General features: G+C 38.2%; 1 protein-coding gene across 1 annotated transcript in view; it reads right to left on the bottom strand.

Moving 5' to 3' along the window:
- Window positions 1-4,592: 4,592 nt before the first annotated feature.
- LOC134493392 (protein eyes shut homolog) overlaps window positions 4,593-14,620 on the bottom strand; it is a 73,471-nt gene continuing 63,443 nt past the window's right edge. The window contains exons 3-4 of the mRNA XM_063297934.1: window positions 6,826-7,636; window positions 4,593-4,735 (exon numbers count right to left, since the gene is read on the bottom strand). Coding sequence (XP_063154004.1) covers window positions 4,593-4,735; window positions 6,826-7,636 — 954 coding nt within the window. The remainder of the gene's footprint in view (window positions 4,736-6,825; window positions 7,637-14,620) is intronic.

Below are 14,620 nucleotides of genomic sequence, written 5' to 3'. Positions count from 1 at the left end.
AAAGATACTGCTAATACTCCATTACATTGTTTTGTTGTTTTTATAAACAGATTCATAGAAATTTTACAATTTCCCCTTGGCCAGTCAGATATATTTTCTTGAACTAGAATGAATGTTGCTCTGACACCTAGAATTGTTTTGAGTAGGATTTTCAGATGTGAACTCTGAAAGTCCGGAGGACTACTACCTGCCCCCCCCCCCAAAAAAAGAGTTTGATTTTTAAATTTGCTATCATCTTGTGATACCTGGATTTTTGCAGCCTACATCCACCAGCCCTATCTAAGTGATAGTGGCCTTAAATTTGATGAGTGTGGAGTTACCCATGAGAAAGGCAGGAATGGTATGCCTTTGAAAGTCAGTCCTACTGGGCTCAGATGGATTCATATCTGAATAAATTTGCATAACAGCAGGTACCTGGAAGCAAATAATTTAATACTTTGTTTAGCATTTTTAAGATATAAAATACAAATCTAAGAAACAATATCCATTTAATTTTACTATGTAAATAAATAATATTTAGAGTACTAGAAAATATCAGGGAGACTTGTGAATCACATTACAAAACAATTCAGTGTAGGCACATAGCAAAGTTATCCCAATGACTCGTTTACAGCTGTGATTTCATTAAAAAAGTTTATTAAACCCATCAATTTCATTTGGTTCCTCTCCTTTGATCTTTCTGCAATCCATGAAATGATATAAAGATCTACCAGTTTTAGTTAGACAGTCCTTGGGAAGGTGAACTTCTTTATAGTAAGGATGTTTCTCTTCCATTGCTGTAGTGATGGATGAGCATGGGATGAACTATACCCTAAACATCTAGGATAGTATGTATTCATGTGTGGAAAATCATGAAGAGAGAGGAAAGTGGTCATTTGAGCTACCATCCATGCTCAAATTTGGCAGCCAGTTGTGATTAAACAAGGCTTGTATAGACACAGTGATTACAGTGTCATCCAACTGTGTTCCCATCACACAACCTCCCTGTCGTTAATGTCTCTGAATCTTAATTGTCTGGTATCCTGGGACTTTTGCCCAATCCTTACCATGTCTTTGTTTAGGTGTTTAACAATAGCCTGTTGCATAATGTCCTCATCAGTCATAGAAGCTAGAATGTAAAAAAAAACCTGTATTCCAGGATTGAGTGAGCATTCTTTGGGGAATTTGCTGCCACCAAAGAAAAAGATGAAACTGTGGCAATGGATGTGTCCTTCATTCATAGATTAGGAAAGTTCAGGGGATGCAGAGTAGGCTGTTCTGTTTTCCAGAATGTACTGATTCCAGCTTCTTTGATCTGCTGAGACAGCCAACTCATCCTACATAGTGGTACAGCTGGTCTTGACAGCTAGATTACTCAGATATCCATCTGATCCAATTAGATTGGATACTGAGGATGCTTTATCTGGGCCTTTTTCTCCCTTGGTTTTGGAAGGTATGGGACAAAACACTCCTATGCAACTATACTAACTCTATATCCATACAGTATATCTCCATGGATGTATACTGTATGTATGTGTGTGTCTCTGTGTGTATGCATACTTGATTTTTATTCCACTTTTAAAATTTAACACTCATTTCTGAAAAAGAATACTGAAACAAACATTTTTTTTGCAAGATTTCCATGAAAATAACATAATCAAAAGCATGTAGCTTTATAGTGAAATCTGCTTTGACAAAACAAATTTATCCCTCTGCTTTATCTTAAGGACTGCCTTTCCCCAGTTTCTGCCTGTCCTATGTTAACAAGTAGGGAGTATCTGCTCAGAGTCCCCATCTACCAGGAGGTACAGAGGGAAGGGTTCAGCAATGGGCATGCCCTCCAGCAGCTCCCCTTCTTTGGAATAGCTTGCCCCTGAGGCAAGGAAGGCCCCCACCCTTGTGGCCTTCCAAGAGGAGATTAAAAACATGGCTTTTCCAGAAGGCCTTTAGAGATTGTAACTAATGATGCCATATTCAATAAATGTAATGTACTACTTTTAGCATTAATTTAAATCTAGATTTAATTAAGTTACCATTTGAATTATTATTCAATTGACTTGTATTATGTTTTATATGTAAGTTCTATAAACTATAAACTAGCAATAGTCCTACTGGTTTTAGGCAGTAAGCAAATCTCATAAACAATAAGTAAATAAATAAAATATTAATGGCAAGTGAAACACACACAATCCCTTCATGACAACCTAATATACATATATATTGTATATATGTATATGTAAATGATGTGCAGATGTAAAGTGTCAGCCTTGCAAGGTAGTCCAAACAGGAAGCACACCCAGATGAACTAATTCTACTTTATTGCAAGATTACATTAACAGAGTCTTGCAAGTCTGAAAGTATATTTCTCCCCTGTTGCCTTTAAAGCCCAAGAAACTAGGGAGGGTCCCTTCCAAGATGTCTGCCATGCCTACATTCCTGCTGCAGGCTAAGCTGCCTCTCATCCAACCATTGCCCTTGCTGAGGCTCTTCCCCCAAGGTCATTCCCATGTACCATTACACAAGGGACTATCACAGATGAAACAGACACAATGTTAAATGCAATAGTGTTAAACAAGCTAGGTTCTCCCACATGTATGAATTAGCTATGAGTCCTCTCTCCTACTTAGAGTCAGATTGTTCAATAATACTGTAGATACCATTCACAAATTACTTTTTGGTCCAGCAAGTTAGCTGCTACTTCTTTTTCTTTTCTTTTTTCTTTTTAAACTTCACATGATATTTCTTATGCCTAGGATAGGATTTTCCTCACAGTATATACAAATGGCCGCAAATGGGGCCAAAAGCAAATTCACAAACTCTTAAACTACTAGAAATACAGGTTAATTAGCTTGGTAAAGTATTGGATTAGACGTCTGTAAATCACTTACTGAACACTACAGAAGTCTTCTCAACTGTGGTTCTGGGAGAGAGAGGGATTCTGCAGAGATCGTGATCAGCAGAAGTAAACATTGTTTTTGGAGCTTTGTGTGCCATGCAATGCTAGTGCTCATAAAAGTGGGATATTTTATGTGCCATGACTCAGCTACATGCCTGCTGTTTTGCTGTTGTTACTGTTGTGAAACATGGATTATGTAGATTAGAAGTGAATTGTATTGTGAGGTGTTCATAGTTTTTGCAATTTTTATGCAGAGGTGAAAATTATTTCAAAGGCTCCTCCAGGGGGAAAAGGTTGAGAAAGTCTGCTACAGAGGCTTGAGGTAAACAAACAGTGGATCAATTTTCCTTAGAGTGAAAGAATCCAAGTAGTAATTCAGCTGAATGGCTTTGTTGTCTTTCATCAGAAAAGAATACAAAAAAATTGCATAAACGTTCTACGTGTGGGCAAACTATATGGTTTCCTCCACAAAACAATCTGGTTTTCATTTAGGCCAGAAAGAGAACCATAGGAAGTTATGTTCACATGAAAAGTTTTATAGTAAGAAAGGTAATTTTCCTAAGCTTTACTATTGTAAAACATTGTTATTTCTTGAACCACAAGTTTAAGAAATTTTGTTTAATAACAAGAGATAAATGACAAGAAGCACAGCATTGGGTTGTTCTCATCATAGTTATATAATATTTTGCAGGAGCTATAATTATTTCCCTATCAAGCAGTATCATCAGACTCATGTATAATATTCCGTTAATAAAGGTGAAACATTACTGGATCTAGAATATTGGTTCATTCTGTCCCTTTCTTGTACAAACACTTACATAACCCTACACAGCTCCATTTCTGCATCAATTTGATAGTTTAAAAAATCTGCCTAAACATTATTTTAAATACTCTTTAGCTGGCTGTCTAGACCTATCATTCCCTCGAAATATGCACTTCAATCTAAGATCTTCTCCAAATACATATTTTTATTCAGCCTGCATATTTTGAAATGCATATCAACATTCTTGAAGGGCAAAGGCTCCCTCAAGGTTTCCTTCATTCAACAAAAACACCTCTCTTATTCTTCTTTGTGGCCAGCTGATATTGCTGTCTTTTTCAGCTAGAAGAGAAAGCTGCCTGGCCACTTCAGTGCCTTCAAGCCTCTTAGCTGAAATCAGTGTCATTAAATTAAGCATGATCTGAAATAATTGAGGACTGCTGATGGACTCTCAGTTCACACATTCTACAGCAACAATACTGAGAGCAGGTTTCCCCCCGCTGCTTTGGCAGGGGGAAACGGGCATACCCATTTTTAGAACAACTGTCATTTCTTTGGATATAAAACCAGGAAGTCACTAAAGGGATACCTGTATGTAAGCACCATGTTGGAAACCCTAGTTTTATATTATGACATATGGAGTAAAACATTTTATATGTAGATAGAAAACAATGGACTGGATGCAAAATTAGTCACCCTTAGAGCGACGAATCAATAGGCTTAAATTAATTTATTCCTTAATAAATAACTTAAGTCACATGGATTTGAACTGATTTAATCTACATTCTGTATGACTATGCTTGGATCCAAATAGAAGAGTAAGGTCTAAAGAAGCCACTATGGAGCTTGTATGAATGTAAATTCTTGACTTCTAGCTCACTGGGTAATGTCAGCCCAGAGAAAAGACATAACTGTGTTTCAAAAGGAGCATAATATATGCACTCCCCACTTGGCATGTCATTGCGTACAATAGATGCATTTCTTACCTGCAGAGTCTTTATCACACCGGCATCTGAAAGTATTTGGAGAAACATTGCTACAGCTACCGTTGCCACAGCTATGTTGCTGACACTGCCCAATTATTTCTGAACAGTTCTTCCCTGATAAAACAAGACAGAAAAAAAGGTAATCTAAACTTTCCAAATGAATGGAGCTTTACCAAAGAAAGAAGATGAAAATACAAGAATTATAATTAATATGCATAAAGTATACAAGAAACGTCTTGCATATTAATCCAAAGCAGCATTGTTGCTGTTATTTCCATGGTCCTGATTAAATAACTCTTTTAATGTTGTTACAGTGAAGCGACTGATTGTATATGATACTAACACTACACTTCCAGAAGGGGCAGGTATGATCCCTAAACATAAGGGTATGAGATACAGATGGTATGAAGGGTACTGTGGGAAGAAGAACCATGCCATTGTTCCTGGGATGGAGACATGCAAAGCACAATAATCTAAACTGGAATGAAGATGGGTTTCATTGTTAACCACACAAGTGAAAGGGGCTTCCTACTACGAAGTGCTGGGCAAATGTGCTGGGAAGGTTAAGAGGTTCAAGGTGGCTCCACCCTAGAGTCCTTCTGGGTTATTTTCCCTTAGGTCAGTTGAGTAGCCTTAGTCTGGCAAGATTCTGTCTATAAGGTGAGAACAATAAACTAGAGTTGGAATACTGGCCCAGCGTGGTTCTTGGCCTGGTGTCCTGACAGCAAAAGAGGGAATGGACCTTGATAATAGTATCTAACTTGTCAAGCTCCAAAGACCCATAATTGGCAGGATGTTGATTTAAATGTGTTGTGGATGGCTCCAAGGAGACAATTCCTAGATATTAATATCTAAATGTTTAGCAGATGAAGATATAATCCTAGACACAATTCCCTCCAAGGCAGTCTCACTGAACTCATACAGATAAGATGCACTGCATATGGTTAAATTTCAGGGGGAAATCAATGTTCCAATATTTGAACAAAAAAGACATATTGTAATATTTGCTTTTCAACATGATTTAAGAGCTGCCTGGAAAGGGAGTTTCAGGATGAATTCTGCTTAAACATGCCACTTACTGGAAATTACCAATCACAAATTGCTTGTGCTTTTACAGCATATGGGACTAAATACCATATAATTATGCTTGTCATTTGAATTATTGTTATACTGTTATTCACACTTGAGCAATTTTTTTTTCATTTTTTTTAAAAATTAACACTATGGGAGCCATTATTCTCTCACTCACACCTGTGAGCTACAACTACAGCTCTGGCTCTCTCTCACCCTAATATTTTAATCAAACCAGCTTCCTTCCAGGTCATTTACTTGGACTTTATTTACAATGCTATTGTTCATAAGCTTACATTGTGCTTGACTCAACTAGTTCTTGAAATTCTTGAAGCTACTTTGACCTTTTTAATGAAACTGGATCAAGGCCAGTTTTTAATGCCCTGGGCATTTGAAATGGATGCTGAGGGGATCCATATTATGTCTGCTAGACATTCTCAGTTCATTCTTAAAGGCAATCTAGTGTTGCACTTTTCATGAGGTTGCCTTCAATCTTAATCCTAGTCGGGGCCAAACTGAAAATGAGGTTTCTCATCTAACAGGTTTCCATTTAACAAGCAGGTGGGATGAGAGGAGCCACTGGCATAAGGGGGAGGACTTTAAACTCTTTCCTGCACTGTGATCACAATCAGAGTGGACTTTCTTGTGTTTTCATTCATGATGGGAGGAAAGTTGTTGATGGTGGTGATGGCAGGAGATGTCAGTTCTCCATAGGAATATATCAGGGCGAGGGGATGAATCCCTGTTCTCTAATGCCATGATTCTGATCCAGTCTCTTGTTTGTTTGTTTGTTTGTTTGTTCATTTGCTTGTTTAAGATCTACACACAAAGTCAAATTGTGTGACAAATTTATGCTAGAAATTGGAGTGGGGGGGGGCATTCCCAAGCTGGGAACCAAAGACAGCAAAGGGGGCAAGAAGAGCAATAGTGAGATTTGTAACAGAAAACAGAACAGCAGCAATATATTTTGCTTCTTCACAACAGTAAGATAAACTCAGAACACATGGCCAGAAGATGTTCTAAAGTATCTTGTGAATTAGCAGGTAAAACAGGAGCTTCTTTTGCAGAAAACATTTGGGAAACCATCAGCTAGGATCAAGCCTAGCATGTCTTAGAAATCCATTTGATCTTACCTGCAAATGAGGGGGGACAGATGCATTCATAAGAATCTTCATCATCTTCTTTTTGGTTCTTTCTGCTAATGCAGATGCCACGATTGTAGCAAGGGTTACCGGAACATTGATCAATTTCTTGGCAGAACTGTCCTGAATAGGGCTGACTACAGTGGCAATTATATGCTTCATCCCAGATGTGACTTAAACATTTGCCCTGTCCAGAGCAAAATGGAGAGTTTGAAAATCCCTGGCAAATGTGCGGCTTCACTGTCACATTCAGTCGAAGCCCGAAATGACATAAAAGTGGTCCTTGTACTGGGACTTCTGCAAAGTAATGTGTTCCAATTCCAAGCCATTTGGGGTCAAGTTGATGCATCCCACTTGATCTGTCGTCAAAAATGAGCTGGTGCTGAGGGAAATCTGTTGGCTGAGGACATCTAATAAATTCTTCCAAGGAAACATTTGCCAAGTTCATGCCATGAGACTGAAAAGATGGCTCAGAAGAAACAAAGAGCATGTCCCCCAGCTGAAGTTGCAGAGGACAAATCTGGGATAATCTGAGAGCTCCATTGTCTGCAGTACTGCTTTCCTGATATGAATCAATATTCCAACAGTCGGTGTAGAAGCTGGAGCAGATGTTTTGGCTCAGTGACCAGTTCACTATATGTACAGTTGGCTGGGTTTTCCATTCAGACACCAAGAATCTGTTGCAAGGAGTCTGGCCGTCTACCATGCAGCTTTGAAGGAGAAGTGATACTGTGACAACAAACAACTTTAGTTTCATTGTTTCTGAGGCTAAGTCACACAGCCCACTCTGATTGTCTGGTTCCTGAGGACAGGATGGCTTCGTTCTGATGAGATCTTATCACAGGTGCTGGCTTTTTCATATCAACTGCACCATGTCTGCCTACGCAAATATATAAATAATAGACCTGGATATGGTACACTGGGGCTGAAAGATTAAAAAAATAATAATTAAAAGACAGAGGCAAATAGCTTAGTATAATGATTGACAGCTCTTTTCGCCAATAATAAGCAAAAGGGACTATTTCCTTAATGTGGGTAGAACAAATGGTAGACAGAACTAAAAGTGGGGAGGCATATTTTCTTTCTGAGAATCCCTTTTTCTCCTTCCTCTAACGCCTTCTGCTCTCTCTTTGTCTTTCTTTCCCCATTTAGGCTGTTCCTGTCCTGCACTCAGGCCAGCTTGATTCTAAGCCATTTTTTAAAAATCCTGTCTGGACTGAGATGTTTTGACAGTAGCTTGCAAAGTATTTTGACTAAACTGCAGGCTCTACCACACGCTCCCATTAGACCAGGCTTTCTCAAACTTTTGTCCCTGGAAGAACCCTTGAAATATTTTTCAGGCCTCAGGGAACCCCTGCACATTCAGGCTTAAATATAGGTCAGAAGTTTCAAAATTATTATATTCATTTCATGTGTAGGCCTGTATATATGCATTAACAATGTTCTTAAACTAAAAAATAAAGAATGAAACTTACCTCTTTAATGTCAATTGGAATCTCTCAGGGAACCCCTAGTGACCTCTCATGAAACCTTAGGGTTCCATGGAATGCTGGTTGAGAAACCCTGCTATTTCCCTGCTGTGTGCCCTCCTATCTTTCTCTTCCAGGTGTGCGATTGCTAATCACTTTTTTCCAGTGGGGGGGGGGTCTTCCTAGATATATATACACCATTGTGTGTGTGTGTGTGTGTGTGTATTTTGCATATACACAACCTGTTAAATTAAGTTTTTATATACAAAGTTAAAATATATTTCCAAGTTTAAAGTATCAAAATGGATATACTTGCAGGTACACCAAACAGTTTAACCTTTTCCCCCTTTCTTTTCCCACCATGCACTCTAATAGGTTCTATACCCTACCAGCACTAAGCTAAAGAAATAGTGGTTAATGCTTTCATTGAGCATAAAGAAACCTGGTGAGAATGTTTCTTTTTCTTCTTTTTTAAAATTAGGATCTTTCTGAAATAAGTTGTTTCCCCCTTCTTTTTTTTTTTTAAAAAAAAGTCCATTTCTAGTCATTTGAGCTGGAAGGCTTTTATCCCCAGTTCTGAAATAACCCAAGATGGAATGGAGACTGTAACTCATATGCTAACTTCTGAATATTGGCTCCTATAAGCAAAGCAGCAGTGGAAACATGTACCAATTAAGGCTATAAAGCAATCTCATGCAAAATATGTTGCACTAATGTAATCAATAGTTTGGAGAGTTGTAATCCAACATATCTGGAAGATATCAGAATTCCAGATGCTGGTTTAAGGAATTTGCAAATTTAGATCAAAGCACAACAGGGGAAAAAAAAGTATTAGAGACTATAGGAACATTTTCAAGGGATTGATGGATCAGTCTGTTTCAACTGATTGCTAAATTCATTTTGTTCCATTTCTGCATTAAACCAAGCAAACACAGTTTATATTGTAATATGTAAGTACAGTAAATATTAGTCTGAAGCAACTTAAAATATGCATTTCTGGAGACTTTCTCTCCAAGTATGAATTTTTAAAGCTAACATCTTCTTTTGAAATACACACCATTATACGTATTGGATTTTGGTTTTAGTTGAACTGTTCTAGAATATTTATGGAGTTGAACTATGCCACAAGGAAAGTTAATAGAAAATCCACACATTGGTTGGGGAAAAAGGAATCAGTTCATATTATTCCAGAATTCATAAACACTGAATTTCTCAATATCCCTGGCATTTTTGTCCATTTCTGCTTTACTGCATACAGTCATAAAGAATCAAAGTGAACCTCTTGATCACAGTGGGATTGCAGACATACCGCCAGATGAGACTGATGGCCTCTTATAATGATCTAGGACAACTGTCTTCTAAAATGCATCATGGACTGGGTCTCTTGAAGCAGAGACTTTCTAGGGAGACTTTCTAATCATATATTTATGATTAGAAGAGAGAGCAAATTATTAATTGCTGTTTCTTAGCTCATGAGATTCACTCACACATGCCTGCCAATTCAGTGCAGGATTTTTAAGTCACTATTTAATTTTGAACACACTCGGAAGAAAACCTATATGCATGCAATTAAAATAATATGGGCATTTAAAAATATACAGAGATCCTCAGTGTAAATGGAAAGCCCAGGTAAAAAGAACCAATTTACATTAATTGCTTATCACACACTTCCCTGGGATGCTTGTGTGGGACCCAGGAAGCTCCCATGTGCGATTCTTATAACCAACTGCTGGCTCTGCTGCTGTGCCGGCACTATGGTGACTGCTTCTGAGTAATTTCTATGATAATATATTTCCCTCTGTGGTCCAAATGTTATCACTTGTTTTGCTGATTTCATTATTCCATTTAGGAACACATTATATTATTAAACAAAACTTAGTAATGCACATTAAATTTGCCTTCTGCTGCTTTGGTTCCTTATGCTTTTAAACTGAACATCTATGGATTCCAAGTCCATGTCTATTGTTCTTGAGGCTGTGGTTTTAGAATAGGATACTTCACCTGGCATATGCCTAAGAAAAAGAACCCACGTGCATATTTTCCCACCTAACACATATATTCAAGAGTACAAAGGACAGATTTTTCAGTGTGCATTTGCATTTAGGCCCTGAATGTCAGGCAGCCACATTTTTTTATCCATCAAGACAGGAACTGTAAATAATGGAATAATAAGGAGTAGCTTTCTTTCAGTGAATATTTCACCAGTTTTATCCAGGGAAAAGGCCAGGTTAATCACAAGCCAAAGGCTTTCTAGAAACTCTGTCTAAGGTCTGCTTAAGCTGAACGTGATGCAGATTGAAGTGTTGTGCCTTGTCAGGGCAGATGAAGGGTCATATAGGTTTGATACTGGGATCTGGCAACTGCCTCTCTGCAGGAACGTGGGAAGCAGGTGACTGGTCGTTCTCATCCTATTGTTAACACTGACCGGGAACAGCTCTCCTTGGTTTTAAGAGTTTTTTCCAGCTCTCCTTGAAGATGCTGAAGACTGATTCTGGGATTTGCTAGATTTGTACTTAGTTGTGCCTGATGTAGATGTAATTGTGTCTGGGGTTTTTAACTTTTCAGCCGAAGCATACGCCTTGATTCCTATCAAACAGCTGCTTGGGTTGTTTACTGAATTGAAGCCTGTCTTAGCTGAATCAGTGTAAAGTCATGGCAAATTTTATAAAATTATAGGCAAACATTAAACACAGATTTAAATTCAAATATTAAATGTAAGGACCAAGGGAGGAGACATTGTATCTTAGCCTGGAAGGCATGGGATCCACTTGAATCTCAGCTACAAATTCATTAATATAAGGAAAAATAGGAAGATTAACCTGTAGACCAGGATATCTCAACCACGGTTCCGTGGAAACCCTGGGTTCTGTGAGAGGTCACTAGTGGTTCCCTGGAAGATCACAATTTATTTACAAAAATGTTTCAAATTCAGGCAACTTCACATCAAAGAGGTAAGTTTCATTCTTTATTTTTAGTTTAAGAACATTGTTGATGCATATATACAGGCCTACCCATGAAATGAATATAATAATTTTGTAACTTCTGGCCTTTAATTGAGCCTGAATGTGCAGGGGTTCCCTGAGGCCTGAAAAATACTTCAAGGATTCCTCCAGGATCAAAAGGTTGAGAAAGCTGCTGTAGACTGTGCTTCAGGATGTGGAAGCAAATATATTTCTCCATATCTATTGATGCTCCTAGATCCTGTATCACCTTGTAAGATTTGCTAGAACTAATCAGGAGTAGTATAAGATGACCCTTAAACTGAGGGTCTAGTCCTATCTGTAGAACAAAATGGGAGGGATTAAACTACACTCTAGGTTAGATCAATCTTATGCTCTTGTTTTTTACTGAGGCTATGGTAAGGCCTGATCCTTACTACAGGTACCACAGACAGAAGAAGCTTATATCTTTTCTTCCTAGATACTTGGTCTGTAATATCTACTCTCCTCCATTAGTGGTTTAAAGGAGAAGGGTCTACACTGACAACAATTGTATTTCATTTTTCTTCTATGAAAATTCTTATGGTAGGGTGAATGTATTTTGCAAAATACAAGCCGTTTGCTTGATCAGATTCAGGGCCTTCATGCAATACCTTCAGCTAAAACACATGCATCGTTTAGTCTTGTGACTCAAAGTACAACATGCCATGTTAAACAGGCAACCATAAACTTTTTTTAATAGTTGGGAATGTTTTTTTGTTTGTTTTGTTTATTCGTTCAGTCGCTTCCGACTCTTCATGACTTCACGGACCAGCCCATGCCAGAGCTTCCTGTCAGTCGTCAACACCCCCAGCTCCCCCAGGGACGAGTCCATCACCTCTACAATATCATCCATCCATCTTGCCCTTGGTCGGCCCCTCTTCCTTTTGCCTTCCACTTTCCCTAGCATCAGCATCTTCTCCAGGCTGTCCTGTCTTCTCATTATGTGGCCAAAGTACTTCAGTTTTGCCTTTAATATCGTTCCCTCAAGTGAGCAGTCTGGCTTTATTTCCTGGAGGGTGGACTGGTTTGATCTTCTTGCAGTCCAAGGCACTCTCAGAATTTTCCTCCAACACCACAGTTCAAAAGCATTGATCTTCCTTCTCTCAGCCTTCCTTATGGTCCAGCTCTCGCAGCCATATGCTACTATGGGGAACACCATCGCTTTAACTATGCGGACCTTTGTTGTCAGTGTGATGTCTCTGCTCTTAACTATTTTATCGAGATTTGTCATTGCTCTTCTCCCAAGGATTAAGCGTCTTCGTATTTCCTGACTGCAGTCAGCATCTGCAGTAATCTTCGCACCTAGAAATACAAAGTCTTTCCCTGCTTCTACATTTTCTCCCTCTATTTGCCAGTTATCAATCAAGCTGGTTGCCATAATCTTGGTTTTTTTGAGGTTTAGCTGCAAGCCAGCTTTTGCACTTTCTTCTTTCACCTTCATCATAAGGCTCCTCAGTTCCTCTTCGCTCTTCGCTTTCAGCCATCAAGTTGGGAATACACTATTTAAATGTCTCCACCCAAGACACAATTATGGATGGCATTTATGCTTTCTTTGCCATCTTGCCCCTGAGCTATGCCTGACATAGATGGAGCACATGTGTTGTACATAATTCTTAGTTATTTCTGTGTCTGGAAACATTCTGCATACCAGTTTACTGAAACTGTCATTCACAGCAAAGGGCAAATTGTGCTGCAATTTTATGGGGGGAAAAATCTGAGAAAAAGAGTTCTGCACTGAATGTTTTGTTTGTCTTAGCTTATGGGGAGACTATTGCACTGAAATCTCATCAACACTTTATACTTTTTTGACTTTCTGTATTTGTCCCATGCCTTTTACATCAGAAAACCATATTGAGAAGTCAAAGGGACATGTTTCATAAAAGGTGTATATATTTCCTTTTCTGGATGTCTTCATAAATTTCTTATTCTCTGCAGAGCATGAAAAACCAAATATACTTCTACAGTGTGTTTGCTTGGATTTCTGCCTTGGCACCATGCAACAGTAAGATTTTGAAAACAAAATACAGTTTTGTAAGCAAGACCTCCTAACTAGACCATATACACACTTCTTGAAAATAAAATATAGTTCTAGATTTCACAGCCTTTGACTGGAAACACACTCAAACCTCAGATCTCTCATGCCTTTGGTTCTCATGGCCTCAATTTCTGATATATATGCTGGCGATTTTCACCTCTTCTTTTCCTGACAACCCTTGTTAAATGAAATACTCCTTCACCCTGATGCTGGTATACATGGGGAGAGGTCATACACTAGTCATACACTAGAACTTTATGCTCCTTATTAGGCACTTGGGCCCTACCAAGAGTTGGTTATACTATGTGTAAGATTCTGAGCATTCTCCCACAATCTTGTTTATATTTATATTTTAATTGTTTAATGGTTATTAAGATAGTTTTAACTGTAGGTTTTATTGTACATTGCCCTGAGCCACATTCATGAGATGGGCACCTATATAAATTTGATAAATAAGAAGAGTAGGAGAAAATGAGCAGTGATGCTCTGAGTCTATTTATTTAGGGATGACTCCACCCACCTATGCAAACCATGCGTGTTCCAGCCAAATCAGAACAGTTGGCAGACAGACATGCATGGCATACTGTCACCATGCCTAATTTTACATGAAAAATTGCCCAGCATGGAGCTTTAAAAGAATTAAGGGAGATAAAGGGTTTATTCCATTATATTTATATTACAAGTTTATGGCAGGCACAAAGAATGCTACGTGGGCACTGATGGTAGATCCATTTGAAACATCAGAAACCCACTTTACCTTATTGGATTTTCAGGTGTTAAGTATTCGATACAGAAGTAAAGATTTTATTTCTATCCCTCACCTGCTCAAGGTGGTCCAATGTATAAGATGAGTACAGTGAGTTGAAGATGCTCTTATGGTGCCTTTGATATTAAGAAATACCCTACATCTTAAGTGACAGGAATTATCAAATCAGTGTCACGTATTTATTAGACCACATATTTATTTCAGAGGTGGCTAGCACTTTTTGGATTTTTTAAAAAACCTCTGTATGGGCAGATCTTGAATGAGAAAATGTTTAAAAATAAATTAAGAATTAAAATTCTACCATAAAACTTGTGATACTCTTTTAAAGTACTTCTACATATGGACACTAACTGCCTGCTATACTACGTTTGAACTATTTTTATTCATGAAGTGGTTTTGCTTAATGCGTTTCATCGGCTGCCTTGCATCTTACAAAGTAATATCCTGGATCCTCTATGGAGTTTAAACACGATCTTAAGAGAGTCACAATTACTTCTTTTTGAATGAATAATCTTTTATATTTCGCCATCTCACA

Source organism: Candoia aspera, chromosome 1 (assembly GCF_035149785.1).
Source record: "Candoia aspera isolate rCanAsp1 chromosome 1, rCanAsp1.hap2, whole genome shotgun sequence".
NCBI classification, from domain to species: Eukaryota; Metazoa; Chordata; class Lepidosauria; order Squamata; family Boidae; genus Candoia; species Candoia aspera.
Note: the sequence above shows the minus strand (reverse complement) of the source record. Positions and strands in the feature narration are given on the sequence as shown.